This window comes from Mercenaria mercenaria, chromosome 15, assembly GCF_021730395.1.
Source record: "Mercenaria mercenaria strain notata chromosome 15, MADL_Memer_1, whole genome shotgun sequence".
In the NCBI taxonomy this organism is placed as follows: domain Eukaryota; kingdom Metazoa; phylum Mollusca; class Bivalvia; order Venerida; family Veneridae; genus Mercenaria; species Mercenaria mercenaria.
In genome coordinates, this window is record NC_069375.1 from 35,801,970 (window position 1) to 35,825,910 (window position 23,941).

At 34.8% G+C, this 23,941-nt stretch overlaps 1 protein-coding gene across 1 annotated transcript; it reads right to left on the reverse strand.

Annotated features, from left to right (window-relative positions):
* Window positions 1-1,434: 1,434 nt before the first annotated feature.
* Window positions 1,435-23,049, reverse strand: LOC123551049 (N-acetylglucosamine-1-phosphotransferase subunits alpha/beta-like). The gene is made up of 9 exons (XM_053524994.1): window positions 22,896-23,049; window positions 18,252-18,322; window positions 15,846-15,977; window positions 9,214-9,385; window positions 7,624-7,794; window positions 5,672-5,979; window positions 4,696-4,830; window positions 3,440-3,544; window positions 1,435-2,408 (listed from the first exon to the last, which is right to left on the reverse strand). Exons 1-9 carry the CDS (start codon window positions 23,040-23,042, stop codon window positions 2,273-2,275), a joined length of 1,377 nt encoding a protein of 458 aa, XP_053380969.1. The 5' UTR covers window positions 23,043-23,049; the 3' UTR covers window positions 1,435-2,272.
* Window positions 23,050-23,941: the final 892 nt, after the last annotated feature.

Sequence of the window (23,941 nt, forward strand, 5' to 3'; positions counted from 1 at the left end):
CTTTGTTAGACAATTTAGGCTTTAGTGATATCTTGTTGAATTTTGATTCAAATTGTAACTATTGTGATATGTTTAAACAACGGTTACGCGATCAGTATATACAAAACTGGAAAGCGTCGATTTATAAAAGTAGAATTCTGTTATGAGAAATATTTGGATATATTAGAAAGCAATTTACTTAGAACACAATAACACCATTTTTAGAACTGCATCGCATAGCCTGAAGATTATACTCGTATTGATAATCTACATCGTGTCTGTAAAATGTGCTTTTCTACTTTGTTGTAACAAGTATTCAAACATTAGATAAAATTTTTGTAAACAAAAAACAGTCTGACCGTCTATACAAAAATTAATTATGTCCTCTACGAATAAGAAAAGAGTGATTGAAATGCTAAATATGTAAGTAAAGCTTTAAATTACGGAAACAAACCCTTGTTCTAAAGTTCTAAACGCCTTTTAGTTAAGGGTATTATGTTTTGTTACGGATGATATGTTCCGCATTATTAATATGTATAACTGATTCTTTATTTCATATCAGTGTGTCTTTACTATATTTATAATAGATACATGTATTGTAAATGGTCAAAGGCATTGGTAATGCCGAATTGCCAATAAATGAAATGAATTAGTTAGTCATGAATGTATGGATATTAAACGTTTTAGAACTACACTCATAGACTTTTATAATCGGTCACTGTTGTAATTGCGATAACTTGGATAATATTTAAATTACACGACTGGAATTTTCTCGAACACCTTTGTTCCCATAAGCTATTTATTCGTGAGGGTAAATTTCCATCAAAATGGCTTAAATCAACAATGCGAGGTATATATTTTTATATTCAGCGTAGTCTTAACGTAATATATGAAAATCATAGGTGACCGAATATAAATGTCTATGAGTGTACATTATAGCAAAACCTAGACTGTGCAAGAACTAGAAAAAAAGTCTTAACTTCATATGCTTTCAAAACAGATATATTGAAATAAATATATATAAACAATGCCGATGCACATTATTATGATCGCAAGATGTTGAAGGAACTAAAATAGCTCGTCTCAAATCCGATACATTTCGTACTGGAATTCATTAAACGTTGTAACAGCTTGTCCGCCTGCACCATCGATGTATATTACATTCAAAGGGTGTGTTTGATTATGTCTAATGAATTTAATCAAATGTGCACCAGAAGCTGTTGCAACGCAGCGTCGACCGTGAACGTTTCACCCGATTTTGGGATTCTGTGAAGTCGGCCTTGAAAACTATATAAATATAGCGCTAGAAACTTCTGTCATAAGGCCTAAAATTCTTTGTGTCCGGTAACATGCGAAAAACATGTAGGGTAGGCAGGTCGGATTTTTTTTTTTTATTAAGTGAGACTTTTCGGAAATTATTTTTGTGTCAAAAAATGATTACAAATAAGTGGGTAATGCCCTTAGAGCATCAATAAGCTGATTTCTAACGTCACTGACTATGTTTAAAGCATAAAAGTGCAGTTTTGCAACTTTTTTTCAAAAAGTTAAAAAAAAATCTCTTTTTAATTAATTTTCTGTTACACAACGAGAAGATTACAAGTCGTTTTATTTTTCAGAAAAACAAAATATTGATAAAATCAAAGGGATACATCACATAAAGGTTTTAGGGTGGTCTGGGGTGTAGTAACCCCTATATATAGACGAGGGCTAAAGCTGTGGGGGAAAAAAGCAATTTTGTTATATGGTCATTATCAACTTCGGTTGAAGTCTCATTTGTTACGTTAAAAATCTACTGCTTAAATATAAATATCCGCAAAAAAAACAAAAACCATTCTCATTTCTTGCATCATAAACATAAACATCACATTCAGCAAGGCCGTTGCAGTCTCCTTATGGACACTCTAGCAGTTAACATCTCTTATGCCACGAACCTAAACATTTGTGAAATTTAGTGGCGAAGTTCATCGCTCCAGATATGCCTTAGATGGTGAAGTTCACGGCCGCAGCTTGCATTCATTAGTGAAGTTCACAGTTCAAGATATGCATTCAACTTTGTGTAAACGTTTGATTGGAAATTTAACTCGAATATCATGACTTTATTGCCCATCTGACATCGATATACACTTTAAGCAACACTGCGCACTGTTGTTCATCCTTGGTTATACAAACGAATTCTAAACATTTAAGAGTTCTTAACAAGATTACCAACACTTATTCACAAATACTGGGGCGACGGACAGACCACTTACCAAAACCTGACATATATGTTTAACTTAATTTTGACAACAAAAATCTATTTCAACTCAAATTCAGACGCCTTTGGAAACATGTTTTGTAAGAATGTTCTGAGGGAATCCTGTATTTCTCTCTTCTCTGCGTCGTATAGCACGCGGTTAAAATGGTCTGAAAATACCAGGAATTTTGGTTGTCTGAAAATTATAAAAGTAGCATATGTTGAGTCATCACAAAGTTCAAACAACATATAATAATTACTATAATCGTTTTAAAGGCAAATCAATATTACCTTACAGTAATTAACTTGAGTGATTAATCAGTTAGTCATTATCCTAAAATTTGCTGCTGTGTTACACTGAACGGTTCTATTCTAGTAAACGTATCATTTTGTAATTGTGGTATTCATTGTACCTGAAAAAATAGCCAACTATAAAGTTTATTCTCTAAATACTTGTATTAAATTTCACCTAAAAATATATGCATAATATGCGCGTATATTAACTTCCAAATATATTACGCTATTAAACCAATTACATCGTTACAGAAAATGTATTTCATTTATGTACATTCACTGTTATACATATATTTCAAATAGAAACTAGTGGTATCACTTGTCTACAATGTAATTCATATCCCCCAGTAAAAATCATTGTTTGAATAGTTTCTAATGGTAATAATTAAATACTGACCACTGTCTCTTTTTAAAGTCAATCTGGGAGATAATTTTATCTGTTATAGAATTAGGTATATTATTTATATTAAAATTGTCTTAGTTATGCACTTAAATCACTTTACTAAAATATTAGCTCTTGTAAATCACTGTTATAGATATGTCTCTTTGACTCCAACACATGATCAAGTATTGTTATCGACAGCTTTGAAAACATTCGTCAACTATTTGCCTGTTTTTGCGATTATCTTTTCCAGTGTGCCTCTATGACGTTTTACGTTATGATGTAATAACTGTGACGTACGAACAGAGCAAATGTTGCATAATAACACACAGTTTCAGTTTTCATTGTTTAAAACGGAAGTAAATCATCGGGTCAATGAATATTTCGTTTATAGTTTAAAATTACTTATTAAAATTAAATGTCCCGTCATATCAATTTCTCGACATCTCAAAATATTATATCTTTTGCTTTTAGAAACAGGGATTTCAAATTAAGATCTTAATCTTTTTTAATTACTGGCCGTGTTCACCATCCTGTTGAATATTACTTACTTTAGTAGCAGCTCCCGCCTGCACAATTTATACTGCATCAAACGTTCTATTCGACCTCTGTCGTCCATGAAGAAATCGATCTTCTCAGCGTTCTTTTTTGTCCATCTGGTACAGACATAAATAAACGTATGTACAACGCATTTTATCAACATTATTCTAGTGTCAATCATAACACGTGTTTACATCATAGTATAAACAAAAGTGTTTTCTTCTACGCAGGAGTGTTTTTGTTCAAATTCAACATTGATGGAAATATGGAGGATATTTGTTTGTTCTCAGTCTGATAAGGGGGACAATTCCATATCTTTTCGAATGCCAAAGTAAAACACAATGCTTAACGCTTATGACACTTTTGGAAAGATCGACAGAATCAACATTCTCCGCGGTATCATACCTGACTCCTTACATTAATCGACGGTGCCTACCTTGTGCTATAGTTTGCTTGTTGACCCACATAACTAAAACCAAAACTTGAAAAGAAAGTCTTTGAAAATTTCCAATGTCATGTATTTAAACACTTATTGGATGGCTTGCGTATGGCTTGACAGTCGTAAGTTAAACTATTGCCCGAAGTCCGAAGGCCTGCTAATCAGAAGTCAAAAATGTCAAGTCATTCAATACAATATGGTATGTAATATCTAATGCCACGACGATTTTCACCTCATCGTCATGTTAAACATTTTTATATCTATTTTTATGCGTGTAAACAGAAGTATTCAAAATTTTACACAAGCTGAAAACAAGTTGGTTAAAACATTCCAAAGACTGAAAAACGAAAAAAATGCCAACCAAATATTAAACTTTAAACTTTAAACTTCTTTTCATTAGAAAATGAAATCCATGATTCAGGTCCGATTTGAACGCTTAGATTGGTTTAAACAATATTTTGTTCATATATATATATATACATTTACAACATGGAACGCTACATTATTAAGGCATGAAGGACTGAGTAGAAGGCTAAGCTTATTTTAAACTCTCCTTAACGCTTATATTAACTCTTAGCCTGCTGGCGGCAGATGGTTCTGCCTTTGCGACCAGTGCAGACCAAGATCAGCCTGCACATCCGTGCAGTCTGATCATGGTCTGCACTGTTCGCTATTCAATCAGTAAATTTTCAGTGAAAACCCCTTTGAGTAATAAGTGGTACTGTCCAAATTGAAAGATGGAACAGTCCATTATAGAAATATAGCAGGGTAAGGGTTAAGTAGTTTATTCTTTTTAATAAAAGTAATGTATAAAACACTTTAACTTACATTCTCGTTGTTTTAACACCCTTTGCTCTAGATTGTCCCAGAATTATCAAATAGTTATAATATGCGAACTCCGGTTGAATAGTCAAATGGTGTCGTATCTTAGTAGAAGATGTTATCTCCCATTCCTCGCGAAAACTGAAACATGTTGCAGAACATTCATCATGCAATGCAAAAAATGCTAACTAGATTTATTCTCAGAATACGTAAATAAATTACGCTGTTCAAATAGTTAGTAAACAGTTGTCAATATAAAGGTGAAATATTTAAGAGGCCCGGTAGATCAGTCGGTATAGCGAGCATCGGAACGGTATTCTGACCTCACGGGATTAATTCTTAGTCTTGGCCAGCATGTGACATTTGACACACAGCGTAAAACCAATATAAAATCACTTGCTTTGTCCTATACTCGTATAACTGAATAATAGTACTCTCAGAAATTCGAGATCATGGGTTTGGACACAATTTGGTGATAGGATGTGTAAGCGATGTAAGGTAAAAAAGCTGTGTTATCTCGTAATCTGGATAGGATAATATTTATGTACACTGTCCTGTTGCTTTGTAACATGGCGGTGGTTAAGGATGGGGCTTGCGTGCACAATAAACCTCTCTAAGTTCATTATCTAACCGTTCCGAGGTGTTTTGCTCAGTTGTGTTATTGTTACACTCCATTTAAGTATGTTTGTGTAAATAATTTTACGCAGATTTACATACACTGATAGATATATATGTATGTTTGTGTAAATGTAAATTATACACAGGCATGCATACATTGATATATGTATACTTGTGTAAATGTAACATTAACACAGGCTTGCATACACTAATATATGTATGTTTGTGTAAATGTAAATTTTACACACGCGTGCATAAACTGTTGTCGCGTTTCTAGTCGGGGAGGCTGTGTTTTTGTACGTTGCTATTTCTATTGGATATTTGATTAATTGCACTTACCTATTTGTACATTTTGTGTTCTTACCTTTTAATCAAGTCAGCAAAAAGATCTTTATCAATCAGAATTGCTGCATGCTCCGGTATATATCTGTCTCGTGGGCCGAACGCTTTATTGAGTATGAAATGGGTGTGTCTTAAAGAACCACTCCAGCTGTCGTACAAAAAATCTTTGTCTGTCCCAGGGTATGCAGGTAGTTCCTTAAATCTTTTACAATCATCCCCGTCAAATTCACAACTGGCTGTGGTGCAATTAACCTCACATATACCATTATTCACATTGTTAGCAGGACATAATGCGTTACAATGTTCGAGTCTTTCTTGTATAAATCGAAGCTTGAAAAGAAATTTGTAATATCAACAATGACAAAAACAAGACATAATGCAGGTCAGGTAGTACGAACGATCTCCGTTCTCTCTCGCTGACCTATTTTCTTATCAGATTGATTTGAAGTATATATTATCTTTGGCTAAATAAAGAAGTAGACCAACACCAAATTAAAGTATGATATATTTACATTGTTACGCCAGTGACGAGCGCCTGCCAGTCCCCGGAAATAAGTTGTATGCTCTTAAGTTGAGAAACATAGCTCTTCTTAGATGTACTATTTCTCATTATCTCGCAATAGAGGTATTTGTAGGGTAGAGTGTAGTCAAGATAAGGAATCAAACAGATCTACATAAAAGGGTATATGGTTACATATAACGTTATATCCAGGAACCATTCCAGTTATGGGAACAGCTATTTCTTTAATGTAGCCCACATGTTTATATTTTATTCTAAAGGTTTAGGACCTTTCAAGACATTTTATAGTGGACAAAATGTTTATATGAGAGATCTGGGTACTACCTTTCAAGATGAAGACTTCCGTTTGCCATTGTCGATAAAGGCTGCATAAAAGGGGACAAAGCGGTTGACAAAGATCCAAGAAAATCTGGTGTATTTATAAGAAAAACGTGGCCCTTAAATTAGAATGCGAATTCTCAAGATGACGTCAAATCGGTACCCAGGGGGTCACAAAATAGATCCATATGACGAGACAACGTATCAATCTTCAAACGGACTATTTTATAGATCGAGAAAAAAATCATTTTGAGGAAAACAGTTCAACCCTGTAAAATTTACGCCACTGCACCGTCAAGATACGGTGTATTTTTAGAAAGGTTCTTGGTAGTATTTTTTTCTGCTTTTCCACGTGTTCTTGTCTAGTTTTATCGTATTTTATATATATATATACTTATTCAATACACACACGCACACGCACACGCACACGTACACACACACATATATATATATATAAACATCGACGTAAATATACAAAAGGGTTGGGCCAGAAGTTATAACAACATTATCGGGGCCCTCCTAGAAATGGACGTGTTCTTGTCCAACTTTGTCGTCCGCATTAGCTGGCCTTAGACGTAGTCGGTTAACTGTGGCATCTTTATGAATTAATTCAAGAAAAGATATTGTATAAATGCGGTGATACAAATGTCTTATATCATAAACAGACAATATGACAAGGCATGAATAAATGAATAAATGAATAATTGCGAAGTTTTCGCCAAGACTGCATATGAGCCGCACCATGAGAAAACCAACATAGTGCGTTTGCGACCAGCATGGATCCTGACCGCGCAGACTGATCAGGATCCATGCTGTTTGCCTTCAAAATCTATTGCAATAAGAGAAACCGTAAGCGAACAGTAGGCGGATGCGCAGGCTGGTCTGGATCCATGTTGATTGCAAATGCACTATGTTGGGTTTTTTCACGGTGCGGATCATATAGCTATCATTAAAGCACTAAAAAAGTTGTTCAATAAATGCACTTTCTGATGTGTATACTAATTCAATACGGAATGCTATTTATAGTTCAGAATGTTAAAACATTAGAACACACGCTTTGGGCTTAATTTCTCAAGAAAGTCTGATTTCGAAAATGTTGAGTTTTCCTCATTATTACACCCGACATTTAAAATTACCTTATGCCCTTCTTTTTCTGAATAAAAATCAGAAAACTGCAGTTTCTTAGTAATGATTATATCATCATTCATGTATATGAATCTTTTCGAGAGTCCATGTATCTTGTGGATATGGCATTCTATCGCAGGGGATGTGAACGCGGGTAAATGTGATCTGTTTTCGAAGATTTCCTGAAAAAGAACAATGAAACGTGATCACAGAAGACAAACGTTGCTAAAATCTGGCATATTATAGCAGTTCCAGCTAATACCTGTAAAGAATTAATATCGCATTATCCAAGGAGCTATGACACGACTCCCTTGTAATACTTACAGTAACAGAATGATAAAATACAACCTGGATAGCAAGACACTGGAAATCGTATTTACTAGACACATCTAGTATCGATACGAGAAAGAATATAACACATTCATAGCAGTTAAGGTAGTTCTGCACGTTTGGGTCTAATTTTTTTATACAATTTAGAATTTGATTAAACTCTGATTTTTCAAAACTTCAGTATATACCTAGAAAATTCAGCAAATAAAAATGATAGGGTCGTTTGCTTGATTTTTTGCTAGACTGATTTGAAACATTTGGACCTCACGCAATATTTCATAATGGGAGTCTATGGGAACATAACTTTCATAACATTTACGCGAATAGAATTTTTTCTACAATGTAGATTTTGATGAAACTTCTCACAGTTGTAAATAAACACATGGCCTATAGTTTGGTGAAATAAAATGTATAGGTCCATGTGCTTATTTTTGAGAAATTTTACTATGATTAAAGTGAACCGAACATTTTAAGCTAATTTTAAGACATTATTTGGAATTTTTTAACGTGTCATATGTTTTAATATCATATTTTGACTTTAGAAATGTAGCAGCAGTGCCATTGTAATAAATTTACTCACAGGTTTCGATTAAATCATAAAATTATTTTTATTTCTGCACGCCGAATCCAGGTTTTATTTTTCCTTTTCCCGATAAATGACGTTACGCCATCACTTCCGGTTTATCAAGCGTGCAGAACTACCTTAAACTCTTGTTTAAGTAAGAATCAATATAAAGCAGAACCAAACTGGAATTTACCGAAACAATACAAAGATGGATATAGCCCGAGTGAATTATGACACGCGGCGAATCACCGATTAAGTGTTTTAATATAGTTCTGCTATATTTTATTTAGATTCTAATATGTTTCTTGTGTAAAGAAATGAGTATATAAAACAGGGAAACACTATTTAATGGTGCATGTATGGATACAAATATAGTAGAATACGTCACCGTGACTTACTTGGCATGAGACGCAACACCACCCGCGGTGTAACATAAGAGCGTGCACGCCTACTAAATTATTTCTGCGTCTTTAATGACCAGTTCAGAGTTAGCGAATTGAATTAAGTGTAATACGGTTTTGTTTAATCCGCGTTCCGATTTTGAAACAAAAAATATAGTATATCAAATTTGGAAGTACTCTTTCTCTGCACCTGTATTGAGCCAAATCATATGTCGACTGTACAGCTGACTGTGAATAAAGTAAATACTCAACAAGAGGAGACAATCGCAGGGAAATCAAATTTGTTTATCAAGAAAAATAATTACTTCATGCATAACGACGCTTATTCTTGGATTATTCAATGTCAACCAATACGGAATCTGTCCATTCGTGACTATAAAGATTTGTCTTATCCATGGTAGAAATTTTTCGACAGATCTCAGTGAGTACTTTAGTGTTCCCCAATCGTTGTATCGATTTAACGCCACAATGTCTGATCTGCAAATTAAAATATATAGAAAATGATACAGAAACAGGGTAATTGCGCGGAGTATATGAGTTATCGGCAAATGAGACTATTCAGTCAATCAATAGTATATTCATTAGTTTTCAGTGTATGCGTGTATGGACTCGGTGGGTATGGAGTGTCATTCTGGCGAGCTCGTGAGCTCTGAAAAGTAAAGGTGGTAGAAGTGTAGTTATAGTATGTTTATATGCCATTTCAAACAGTCATGCTGTTAGGTTATCATGGTTAGATTGTCCGCCTACGGATCACCAGGTCCGGGGTTCGAGTCCCGGTATGGACCTTGGTATTTTCTAGCCCATGATTTACTTTTAAGTTGTCAGAATTTCATTCTGAACCAATCGTCCGAAATATATTAATGTGTTCTTTTAATCCATTCTTCGACATGTTTTTGTTTAAGATTTTTTAGTCGATTTTTTTCAGTATCTAGAAGTTGTTGAAACGGCGTTTATATCTAGAGAAACTTTAGAGAGGTTTAGTATCTAACGAATTGCAGTGCAATATGTCGGACTACTGGCTGGAAAATCGTAGTTTTGAATACCGTCTGCGAGTAATATGGAATTGACTGAGGCTATAGAAGCCCTTATTTATGCACGAGTCCTGGCTTGTAACCATGGAAACATATAAATATTTAAAAGTTTATCTTGTGAGACAACCTGTTTATGGGTAATTATTATAACTATAACTGAACTTTTAAGTTTTACAAAACACTGGATGGGAGTGCGGAGTGTCTATGAATGTCCAGTTTATACAATACACATTGACTATGATAGTGCATGTGAGATCAACATAAAATATATTTTTACATGACTGTATTCTATTGTTTCTCTGATTGGCTGAAAACGGTTCGAAAAGTAATGAGTAAATGTCATATCAACTTATCTTGGGTTATAAATAGTAGGTAAATAAAAATAGATCGAAGTAGGTGCTTGGAAAACTAATATCAACCTGATATGGTCTAAAAATAGATGGCAATATTTCCCATTTTAATTGTCTAATTAAATGAGAATACAATTGTAATAACATGTCTGACTATACATCTATTCATATAATAAAACAATTATTGACTTTTTCATAGGTTGATATCAGGATTTATCAACCCTCAAAAAGTTATATTCACCTCGCCTTCGGCTCGGTGAATATAACTTTTTTGGGGTTGATAAATCTTGATATCAACCTATAAAAAATTCGATAATTGTATACAATTACATGGCAAGTTTAATATTAATACATGTACATACAACAAACGATAAACATATATGAATTAATATAGCCAGTCAATCAACGTTATATGTCAAGGATAACACATTAAAATGAGTTAAAATAAGCTCTTATTTCCATTGTGGTCTTAGAGGACATAGGAAGAGATCACACTAGAGATCATAATAAAAACAATAATTGAAATTTTTAGAACAAAACCTTGGTAGGATTATACTATAAAATGTATTACATAAATAAAATTGCTATTTAAAAATTAAAGTTAATTAGAACAAACTTATCACTATATATTAAAATATAACTTAACTAGAACAAACTTGTCACTGCATGTTAAAATTTAACTTTATTAGAACAAACTTATCACAGTATGAACTATGATAATGATGAACACTAATACTAATAATGAGTAAACTTTAATCAGGTTTACCATTAAACATTAAAATGACTAGAGTATCTATCTGAAACTATTGATTTAAATTATTAAAAATAAAAAAGTTTCTCGCACATGTTGTAGAAGTTAAATAGTGCTCCTTAACCGTGGATTTAAAAGAAGAAGTGGTTGGTTCTAGAATCCCTGATATATTGAGGCAGACTGTTCCAAAGGGCGCACCCCATACAAGCAAAAGTCTTTTTGCCAAAGCCTTTGAAAATAGGAATAGCATACCTCTTGCTACCTGACACTGCCAAGTTAGGACCAACATTGATCCTGAACCTAGTGGAGTAATTATGGACAACACTGACAGAGGTAAAGGTTTGAATTAGTATTACAAACATGACAGAGAGTTATTTGGTTCACTCTATCTGCAACAGGTAACAAGTTAATATTTGAAAAATGCTCTGTACCTATGTGATACCTAGGATGTAAACAAAATACAAATCTGATGGATCTGTAATTTGTTTTAACTCTTGAGTTAAATTGTTGAACCAGACAGATGAAGCATAGCCGAAATGAAACTTATAAGGAAAGGGACTAAAAACGTTTTAGTGTGCCGAGTGAGAAATTCACTTTTACGATACAAAAATTTTAACCTAGCATTGGATTTCTTAATTACAGATCGAGCCATAGAATCAAAGGTCAAACACTGACCATAAGTTATTTCACTAGCCGTTCGTCGGCGTCCCAATTTGGTTAAGAGTTCGAATGTAAGTGGTATCTCAGTAATTGGCGTGATACGATATGGTATGGTATGACATGAAAAACAAATGTCCCATAACAGTGTTGTTTCCGCAAAAAGAAATTATCACTTGAAACTTTGCTATTTTTCTTCTTTTTTGAAGCATCATAGTTATATTTATGTGAAAGCTGAAATCCTCAGAATTAAAGCCCTTTTGTACGTTAGTTTTCTTATTGAGAATAGAGAATGATTTAATGTAGTCCAGTTGTGCTGACTTTGATTATTATTATTATTATCATTATTATCATTGTTATAATTATTCAAATTATTTATTTCAAAGAGTTCAACTACACATATCCATTGAATTTTTACCTTTGTGACAGTTTTGGTACTCACAGATCACAGACTGATGAAGGTTCTCCAATGGAGTACCGAAACTGTAACAAAGGTAAAAATTTCAATAGAACTCTTTGAAATAAGTGATATTTTATCCTGATGTATTTCTTTAGAGACCTACGATCGGATTACGGACGGGAGTACGTCAAGCGACTTGGATCTTTGCAAAACACGGATAAAACTGCGCGAGCTTGCAACCATATCGTGTTTACGTTGAGGTGCCGGGACGAATGTATTACCACACCCAGTTTGAAAGTGAAGTGCCCTGTGAATACAGTGAGAGCGAGAGAGATCGTGAAAAGGGCTCAGATAGGATCAATTAGGGGGCGTTTAAGAGTTTCGAACAATAAACTAGTGGTTTTGAACGAAACAAAGGAACGTTTAGAAAGGAACTGTTTACTTAATTGCCTAGCAACCGCTTGGTAATAGTGCGCGCGCACCTGACGAGAGTTTGCGAGAATAAACATAAACAAATAAAACGGCGGAATCAGGCAAAATTGGAGAGGTGGATTAATAAGAAACAAGATTCGGATGGAAATAGGGAGACTAAACACACGGACAAGAGGGTAAGAAACCGTTCTAGTAAACAGTTAAGTGAGGCAGAAAAAAGTTTGTTGTCGAAAGGTTTTAATTACGCTGTGACACCTGATAAACTTCCGATAAATGATTTTTGGTAGCAACTAATCATGCCACTTGGAACTTAGAAAGAGATGAGGTGGACTCGCTATGTGCTGCGAAAGTGACTGGGATCATTAAATGTTATAAGTTGTCCCCTCCTAATCTCATGAAGGATGAGAAGGAAGCCTCGAACTGTTTGAGCAAAGACAAAAACATTTTGGTTTTGCCCGCATATAAGGGTCGTGCTACTGCAGTACTGGACACAGAGGACTGTAAAAAAGAAAATGTTTGATATGCTCGGCAATGACAAGACCTATGAGAAGCTTCTAAGTGACCCACTAGTAAATATGAGAGAAAACCATATTACAGAGACTCAAGTCAGAAAACAAATTGACTAAGTATCAGTACGATGGGTTGTATCCTACATCAGAGAATGTGCCAAGAATGTATTGTACCCCTAAAATACATAAGCCCAACACTCCTCTCCGCCCTATAGTGGACTATACTGGCTCCTTAGAGTACAGAACGTTCCGTTCGTTGGCTGACATATTAGGACCCCTCGTAGGAAAGACCGATCAACATATCAAGAACAGCAAAGACTTCAGTGAATGTATGTCAGAAGTAATGATTCAAGATGATGAAATTTTTAATTCACATGACGTAGTTTCTCTGTTTACAAACTCTCCAATAGACAAATCTTTAGAAATCATCGAACGCAGACTTGAGCAAAAATGGATTTGAAAAAGCGCGCAAAATTGACAATGGAGGACATTATGGAGCTCCTCAGCTTCATTCTCAGTTTGGTGAGCAGATATTCCAGTAAAAAATTTGGACAGCCATGGGATCACCAGTCTCCCCGTTAGTTGCGAATCTGTTCATGGAATGGTTAGAACAGGAAGCGAAAGCTACATCACCAATTATGTGTTCGCCCAAACTTTGGAAAAGATATGTGGATGACATCATAGAGATAATAAAGAAAGGACAAGTGGACAATCTAACTGAGCACTTGAATCAAGTGGATACTACCGATAGTATCAAATAAATTCACACATGAAGAAGAAAGTGATTGCCAGATTCCTTTCTTGGATAACGTTGATAGTTAGGAAAGAAGACGGAATGGGGAAGTTGTTAATCTACCGGAAACCTACACACAGGCACACACTGACCAATATCTACAGTTTGACTCACGCATCCCGTTGTCGCACAAGCTCAGTGTGAGAACTCTTGTGGACAGGTGTTTCTCGGTGGTTACAGAGAAGGATGACCAAGACAAGGAAATCAAGCAAATATGCGAGGCATTGAAAGGATGTGGGTATCCTCAGTTGACTAAGACAAAAGTAGTGGAGCAAGTGGAAAAGAAAACAAAGATAAAAGAGGGAAGGGTAAAGGACAGAAAGAGACTGAAACAAATCTAAAGGGTTGGTTGTTATTCCCTATGTCAAGAATATGTCAGAGGCGCTACAAAGGGTTTTCAGAAAGCACAACATAAGTGAAGCAATGAGACCACATAGCACACTACGCAGAGCTTTGGTTCACCCCAAAGACAAGACAAAGAAAGAAGATGATTGTGGCTGTGTATATCGGATCCCATGCAAAAACTGTGATTCGGTATAAATCGGGGAGACAGGTCGCAAGCTCGGGAAACGACTAAGCGGACACAAGAAAGACTCCGATAATAGCCCGGCAGTCTATACGAGATCAGAGCGGAAAGCGTCGCAATCAATAGAGCACAAAAGTGCAGTGACTAATCACATTGCGAGACAAAATCATGTAATATACTGGGCGGTGGTGAAGATAATGGATAAGGAGGATAATACATCTCTCAGAAAGCATCGAGAGTTACTTCACATAGTGGGAGATGCAAACGTCATGGACAGGGACGAGAGTGGGGGTGGGAGCTGGCAAATGAGTGTTATCTACAGGCCCTTGTTTACTGCTGGGAACCAGTCCAGTAGTAAACCCGCCATGTAACGTCAGTTTCTTGCGGAGTTCACAGTGTGATGAAGGTTCTCCAATGGAATTCAATGGATATGTGTAGTAGAACTCTTTGAAATAAGTGATATTCTATCATGAGGAATTTCTATCGAGCTATTCAAAGTACTTTTTCATACCTGTGTGTGAAACGGTCATTTTAATGCGTGAAGTATTTTGTTACTGGACGAGCAAGTAAATGATACCACACGTGTTTAACTACAAATACGTTAACAGTTAGTTTGGTATCAATCGGAGTTTATAGACTCAATCTGACCAAAGATCTCAGATCTGTATAATCGGATTTCCAATATTGCTATTTTTATTTCCACCAATCTATTTTTATTTGAACCAGTCAGATGACTTGTTTCAACAAGCGTTTGGCTAAATGTTTGACTAAAATATTTTTTACAATAAAAGTTTTATTATATTATGAACATAAGAATATGAGATTTTGTTTCAAACTATCTTGAATGTGAAATGAAGAAAAAACAACGCCCGAGACAAGAATCGAACACGGGCCGCCGCGGCAATAAATATATTTCTGCCGTCTTGACTAATACAATACAGAGGAACACGTACTTACTGATCGCGATGGTTAATATAAAGCTTTATAATTGAGGCAGTTTCTCCTGTACCCCTTACAAACGCATTATATATTTTGAAGGGAAAAATAAGAAAAACAACTAATTCTCATGTGTTTGTATAAGCTGTCTTGTTACAACTATAAACCATTACGTGATAGTTATATATCGAAAACTGGACTCCCAGGTTAAATACATTTTTATTAAAACTTCTACTCTCACTTTTAAAATATTGAAAGCAAGGATCTGATTGGTAACGTAAGTCTCAATAGCCTGTGTTTAGATCCAATGCGTAGCGTTAACTGGAGATGGTTTTTATCAGATTGTTTGAGACTGTACATGTATAGTGACATTGAAGTAAATACTTTACCTTCTAAATGATCGGCATTAGCCTATGTGTTACCATTCAAAGTTATTTCGGGTCTAATTCTTTGTTTATGGTTGCTTTCTTTATCAAGGAATAATTCTATTTAGCCGCCCACCCCCTCTGATATTGTTAATCTTCACAATATTGCATTATCGTTATAACTTACTTGCTCTTTTTCTCATTCTTCATCAATTGTTCAAAGTTCCGTATAAAGTCGGGATCTGAACCGTTAACCCATGTGTAAACAATATCGACTTCCTCTTCATTATTTAGGTGCTGTGTCCTCTCATTTAGTTCCCTGAAGTGTTAATTAAAACATTACATTTATTTTCTAAACTTTGTTACGTTGCTTGAAACTAGGCAAATATGCTCCGATAAGCTCTTTTAACCAATTCTAATTCTAACTAATACAATCAAACGGTCATTTATTTATTTATTTGATTTCAGCCAAAAGAAACACGAAGACACGAAGATAATAAGGACTGCTGTTAAAGAAAGCACTGGTATTTATTTGAATGCGCCAGTATTAACACGTAACAGGACCGATAGAGAGACAGACTCAGAGATTGTAACAGAATCATTTAATTTTTGGTTTAAAACAAAATCCATATTAATTTCTTTTTAAACGTCAACTGGAGTAATGACAAAGGTCACACTAATTGAAAATACAGAAAATAAGGAGAGATGTGGAGAGCATGACCAGTCTGGCACAGTAGGTATACAGAATTGTGTGAAAATTATGCAATTTGAAATTCACCATGAGAAAAAGGAAATGTTACAAAAATATCAACAAAACTAGCATTACGGCATTAGATATACTATTAACGAAACATAAACAAGCCCATGTTAGAATTTAATGAGTTATCCTTTATTAAGATCTAGAAGTTTCATAATTTAGTTTAAAAAGTGTCAGTTTTACTCACTGAACTTAATCTATGTCACTGTACACTGTCATCAGGATGATATAGGCAGTGAGAAATAATCAGTTGTTTAATTTAGAAGCATAGAAAATGTTATAAAATTCCTGTTACAGATCTAGATCTATTAAGTGTTTTTGCTTATATGTATTTGGTTTGTAGTTTTCTGTTTGTTTGGTGCGGACTGGAATATCCTGCTCCTAGGTAACTGTTTCTTGTTACCGCCTAAACAGTAACTCTCGAGCCTGATATGCCCATTTGCACCTGCAAGTAGTGGACTTTTTTGGTGAGTTTTTGTTTGTTTTTATTTCGAAGTAACGGATTTTTTTAATTACATATAGCAGATCTATACTTGATCTTCGAGTACCATTTTCATCTTTTTGCACTATACACGCTATACTAGGGCATTTTTAGAAAAATGCGACCCATGAATCTATTCCTACTTTTTATATACAATCACTCACAGAAAGATATACAAATGTACTTTTCTTCTACTTCAAAACAACCTTATTTTGGAGACATTCCCTTTCAGGTATTCACACATTAATAAATCACGGTCTTTCTATGAAATATAAACAACCTCTCTAGGGCCCGAAATTCATATCTTGAACTGTTACAACTTTCAATGACTTCGGCTTTGGAATAATTGAAGTGCTTAAATCGAAAGAAAAAAAGTGGTCATGTTTAATACAAGATGATCATTTCAATCACAGAGACGCTCTGTAAAACAGGCTTGAAAAAACGCGCCCTTCATTATTATTATTATTTTCATTAAAATTATTTTTGTTGATATTATCTTGGAGGTAAAATATCTCCAGGGTATAACCGAAGTTCCCGTGAAAAAATCACTTGTGCAACAACTCGAGCTCCAAACGGTCGACCGTTTTACTTCGAAATTCAACTTTAAATGAAAATTCGTGCCCGTGTTTTGGGGGTGGGATTTAACACTGTCTTCGAGATAACCGGAACTTTGGCATAAGCGAGTTCGGGATATCGGGTTTCAACTGTACTACGTTTGTCACACAGTGACATGTGTGGCAAAAACGGGAAAATTTAGCGTTACTTTAAGCCTATTCAATAATATGGCTTAAAGAATATTAACTTATTGTTTGTAATATTTTATTAGCGACTGTTAAATGCTGATATTGTGCTGTACGTGTAGTGACATAGCCTTTAGGTCAAATGTTTTATTAAAACGCGACTTTAGATTGGTTGAAAAAAGTGTAGTGACCCGTAAGAGTCAATAAAACGTAAGCTGATTAATAAAAAGGTTATGTTTACAATAATAAAATTTGTGTCAAAATCGAGCAGTACAATGTTTTCTGTAAAATTTGGAATATTTTACAAGTGTCAGGTTTAATACTTGGCCTTTAATTCTCTCTTTAAAATAGTAGGTGACAGTGGGAACTTTGCCTCTAAATGCCGTTCAACAAAGGGAGTAGGTTTGCCTGAAGAAAAATTGAAAGAAAATAGATTGGATAAACCTTTATAATTTTTTTATTTTTATGGGTCTGAAATGCTTTCCTACTGGAAGAATCACATTTTAATGGTCATTTCTCAATTTTGGGGTATGTGACAGGATCATTTCTTATAATGGAAGTCTATGGAAAAAACAATAGCAGTGCCTGACCTGTAAACTTTTAAGATCGACTTACTGAAATTTTCTTCCACTCATGTAGGACTCTTGGGAGTCGATTTCTTCACTTAATAACTCACTAGTATCCTTCTGGAAAATAAATAAATAAATCTCATGTCGCGACAAGCATAATATTTGTTACGATGTTTGGGGCGTTTTACGTTTTGGACCTGATACTTTTTTCATTGTTCAATGCACAATTTCATAAGCATGCTGAAGTAATGAACAGATGGATTCAAAGCCATAAGGGCTGAACAACGAGCTGTTTCAACATCAGAATTTTGTCTTTTTACAAAGCAAAATCAATTTGGCGAAATGACAGATAGCTATATATGAATCAAAGCATTGTAAATACTGGAGGACGGATTGTCTTGAAATGTAATGATTCTGTCAGGTCCGAGATCTGCAATGCCCCTTTTCTGTTGGGCCTTTTAAACTAGTAAATGTCTTTTTCGGTTGTTTTTTTACAACAGTGTAACCATTTCCTTGCCAAATTTCTATGTTCATTGTGAATTTAATGATTAAATTTGAACAATGCGGACTATCATGATCAGACTGCACAGATGTGCATGTAGACACATACACACCATTGCTATTTGAGAACTATTTTCTTTCGGCGGAGTGTGAAATCTATTTTGATTATCAAAAAATCGATTAAACCGAAATTCGTATATGTATTATTGTTGTTACACTGGACGGAATTGTCTTCGACAATCCGTCCAAAAACATTCCTCTCGAAGTAGGCAACTACCGTCCTGTAAGCATTTTAAGTATTGCTTCAAAAATTCTTGAACGATCAGTATATAATCAACTCTCAGACTATCTTGAAAAACATTCTTTGCTGTTTAAATTCCAGTCAGGGTTTATGCCTAACTATTCTACTGATGCATGCTTAATTTATCTTTTAGATTATATAAAGCAAAATAATGCAAACGGTCTTTATACTGGGATGGTTATGTTACATCTGCGGAAGGCATTTGATACCGTAGATCACAAAATTTTATGTGAAAAGTTATCAGAAATGGGGCGTTTTATGTACTAGTTGGTTTAAATCATATTTGGCAAATCGACATCAAATTGTTAAAAACAACAATTGTTTATCAGAACCTATTAATATTTCTTGTGGAGTTCCTCAGGGAAGTATTCCTTTAGCCCCCCTTTTTCTTTGTTATGTGAATGATATGCCGACCTGCATTGATCCATCCTGTAAGCTCTTATTGTATGCGGATGACAGTGCAATACATTTTGCTCATGAAAATTCCGATTTTGTTTCAAATCAATTAGGACATGTTATGGAATTTTGTTCATCATGGTTAATTGATAATGAATTATCATTACATCTAGGCAAAACAGAATGTATGCTATTCGGGTCGTCAAGAAAATTACGCAAGATTAAATCATTTGATGTAAATTGCAACAATCGTGCAAAAAATATGTTACTTAACTTGGTTTTACTATTGATAATTTTTTAACATGTGAGGCATTTGTTGATAGCATTGTTAAAAAGGTCAACTCCCGAGTAAAACTTTTGTACAGAAATTGCCAGTACTTTAGTCAAAAAAAAAAACAAAAATGACCTTAGCGTCTGCCCTTGTCCAATGCCATTTAGATTATTCTTGTTCATCTTGGTATTCCGGTCTAAATAAGAAATTGAAATCAAAACTACAAGCTTCACAAAGCAGAATAACTAGATTTGTTTTGGACTTACATACTAGAACCAGTATTAATTAATATGATGTTCTAGAAAAAATACCAATATCCTCAAAGTATGTGACGGAGGAAGCAACTCCGTCTTATTTATGCATTCAATATTTTTGACGATAACTGCCCAAACTATTTGAAACAAAACTTTACTAATGTATCTGAGATACATCCAAAGGCAAGATGTAGTAAAAACAGTTTTGTAGTTTTTTTCATCCTTTGAGTCTAGGAAATTCTTCTATCAGGTAATTTCAGATTGGAACGCTCTGCCAAGCAGCCTAAAAGATATGAAAAATAGGTCAAGTTTTAAATCTGCTTTAAAAGCACATCTTTTTAAAGAAGGTAAATCACTCGAGGAAAGCCAAGCTATGAGACATTAGTATGCAGCTTTTAAATTCAGTTGTTATTTAACTTTTAGTTGTTATTACCGAGGTACTTACTAAAAATACTCTCTCTTAATACTTTATTTTTATTTATTCTTCATTCGCGTATTAGTTTTTCATTGATCTTTTATTCCCTTTTTACTTAACATATAACTTAATCGGTACCGTAATAAGTCGAGGACCACATTGAAAATAAGTGCTCTTCAAGCTACTTTCATGGGTTATCCTTGGTATAAAATCAGCGGACAATAATTTATGAAACAGAACTAAACCTGAAATAACTTTTATGTATTTTTTATCAGTATTAAATCATTGTCATTTGTTATCACTTTTCAAAAACAAATTATTTATTCGTATTTCTTTTATATATTATGCAATATTGTCACATGTAAGTCACATCTTAGTTTTAGAAATTGTTTGCTTAGTTTCAAATATCTTACAAAACATATCTTACTTAATGCGATATTTGTATTTTAAATTGTGTATATGATCTTATACCCGAATGAATCTATCTATCTATCTATCTATCTATCATGGTATTGTACTACATGAATGGTTTGAATGTACAGTCGGACTTCGATGGCTCGAAATTACTTCGAATTTTCCGTTGTTCGAGCAATCCAAACGGCGGCCATTTTGAATTTGGGAATTCAGGGGCATAATGTGTTACAGACCTTACATATTGATATATTGTCATATTGTACCTAAATGTGTGTATGATAGGATGATAAATGCAAAAGGAACGCTGAAATATTCTTTTTATGCCCCCCGAAGGGAGGCATATAGTTTTTGAACCGTCTGTCCGTCTGTCGGTCTGTCGGTCCGTCGGTCTGTCGGTCTGTCCGCAATTTTCGTGTCCGGTCCATATCTTTGTCATCGATGGATGGATTTTCAAATAACTTGGCATGAATGTGTACCACAGTAAGACGACGTGTCGCGCGCAAGACCCAGGTCCGTAGCTCAAAGGTCAAGGTCACACTTAGACATTAAAGGATAGTGCATTGATGGGCGTGTCCGGTCCATATCTTTGTCATCGATGGATGGATTTTCAAATAACTTGGCATGAATGTGTACCACAGTAAGACGACGTGTCGCGCGCAAGACCCAGGTCCGTAGCTCAAAGGTCAAGGTCACACTTAGACGTTAAAGGATAGTGCATTGATGGGCGTGTCTGGTCCATATCTTTGTCATCGATGGATGGATTTTCAAATAACTTGGCATGAATGTGTACCACAGTAAGACGACGTGTCGCGCGCAAGACCCAGGTCCGTAGCTCAAAGGTCAAGGTCACACTTAGACATTAAAGGATAGTGCATTGATGGGCATGTCCGGTCCATATCTTTGTCATCGATGGATGGATTTTCAAATAACTTGGCATGAATGTGTACCACAGTAAGACAACGTGTCGTGTGCAAGACCCAGGTCCGTAGCTCAAAGGTCAAGGTCACTCTTAGACATTAAAGGATAGTGCATTGATGGGCGTGTCCGGTCCATATCTTTGTCATCGATGGATGGATTTTCAAATAACTTGGCATGAATGTGTACCACAGTAAGACGACGTGTCGTGCGCAAGACCCAGGTCCGTAGCTCAAAGGTCAAGGTCACACTTAGACGTTAAAGGTCATTTTTCATGATAGTGCATTGATGGGCGTGTCCGGTCCATATCTTTGTCATTCATGCATGGATTTTAAAATAACTACGCATGAGTGTGTGACACAGTAAGTCGACGTGTCGCGCGCAAGACCCAGCTCTGTAGGTCAAAGGTCCTAAACTCTAACATCGGCCATAACTATTCATTCAAAGTGCCATCGGGGGCATGTGTCATCCTATGGAGACAGCTCTTGTTTTTATTTTCAAACATGACATAGATACGAAAAAAAACACAGATAAAACACTAATATAATTATAAGAATTTGGTGAAGACAGCACCATATAGAAAGACATGAATAGCAAACCTTTTTAATCATAGACCATCAAATGAGTTCGAATTTTCGAATTTCGAGCGATCCGAGGTAGAACTATATAGATTAAAGAAGGAATAAAATCGAGACCGGGCGAAGAGCTCGAGCGATACCGGGTGTTCTAAAGATCCGAGTTCGAGCCATTTGAAGTTCAACTGCAATTCATTTAGGAAAGAGTATGTCGTTGAAGCTAATAGTCAGCCAACCATTTATGAATTACATGATAAAGACTATTTTTATCATTTAGAACAATATCAATGAAACAAGTTTCGCACACTAGATGTTGTTTCATTGGAATTCTTGAGATTTTCAGAATTTAAAAAATTATACATGTAAGAGTGTTATTCAAATTGTTTTGTTTGTATAGGTGAACAGGTTTGTACTACGCCCTCGTGAAGTTATTACGCCCGACGTATAAACGCCCATCGTGCATAAAAAAATTTTAATCACACTTTTGCTATAAATTATTTCTTAATTATACTACCAAGAATTTGATAAATTGATTGAGACAGATCACATAACTGATCGAGATTTATCAATTAATTGATCAAAATAAATTTCAAAACGCATTGTTTTTGTCAACAAAACGTTAAAATAAAAACTAGCAAATGAACTTACAGCATCCCAGGAATTTGATTGTTTGTTATATATGGTTAAACAAAACAATCCAACTAATAAACCAAATAACGCGTTATGAAACCTCCGTACTTTAAACATCTTTCGAATAAATATACGAGAATAACAACATTTGTTGAGCCCAGCCATCCTTGCAGTTTGTTTCTTCAATAGCGATTGAATCAGTTACATGCAAAAGATATTACACATTTATAACACATTTACAACATCTGGTGCATATATAAGCACACATATATCTACGAATTAAAATTTTTCGCACCCCTGTTTTATTGCTAATTCATATTAAATTCTAACATGCCTGTCTCTATTAAAACACACTTACGCTTGAAGGACGTCACGTTAACGTGTGGTGACGTCAAAGTTTTTGTTGCGACCAAGAAAGATCGCTACTATATTTTATCTACTGTTTTAGATTGATAGCAAAGGCGTGTTTTAACACCATTTATACACTCTGGCTTATACACTCGGGCCGTAATACGTCGTACAAATTATTTCATTCGCCTGACGTATAACCGCCCATCGTGCATACATTGTGTTAAAACACTCTTTTGCTATAAATTATTTCTTAATTATACTACCAAGAATTTGATAAATTGATTAAGATAGATCACATAATTGATCGAGATTTATCAATTAATTGATCAAAATAAATTTCAAAATTGATGAGAGACATCATATAATATTGATATTATTGACAGATAAAACAACGAGCGTAAAATCAGAATTCCTCAGGAAGTGATAGGCAATGAGGTTCGTATTATTATGGACAAGCCAGACGTTTTGAACAAATGGATGTCAGATTATAAAAAAATATTTAATTGTAATAATTCTAATTTATATGATGATGCTCATTTGCAATATGTTGAAAATGGTTTAAATTATACCATATGTTTCCGAAACTTGATTGTAATTCTTTGAATGAACCAGTCAGTAGGGATGATGTTTATAATGTATCTAAAACACGGCAAAGCAACCAGCTTTGACGAGATTCCAGCTGAAGTCCTGCGTAATGGAACATTCATCGACGT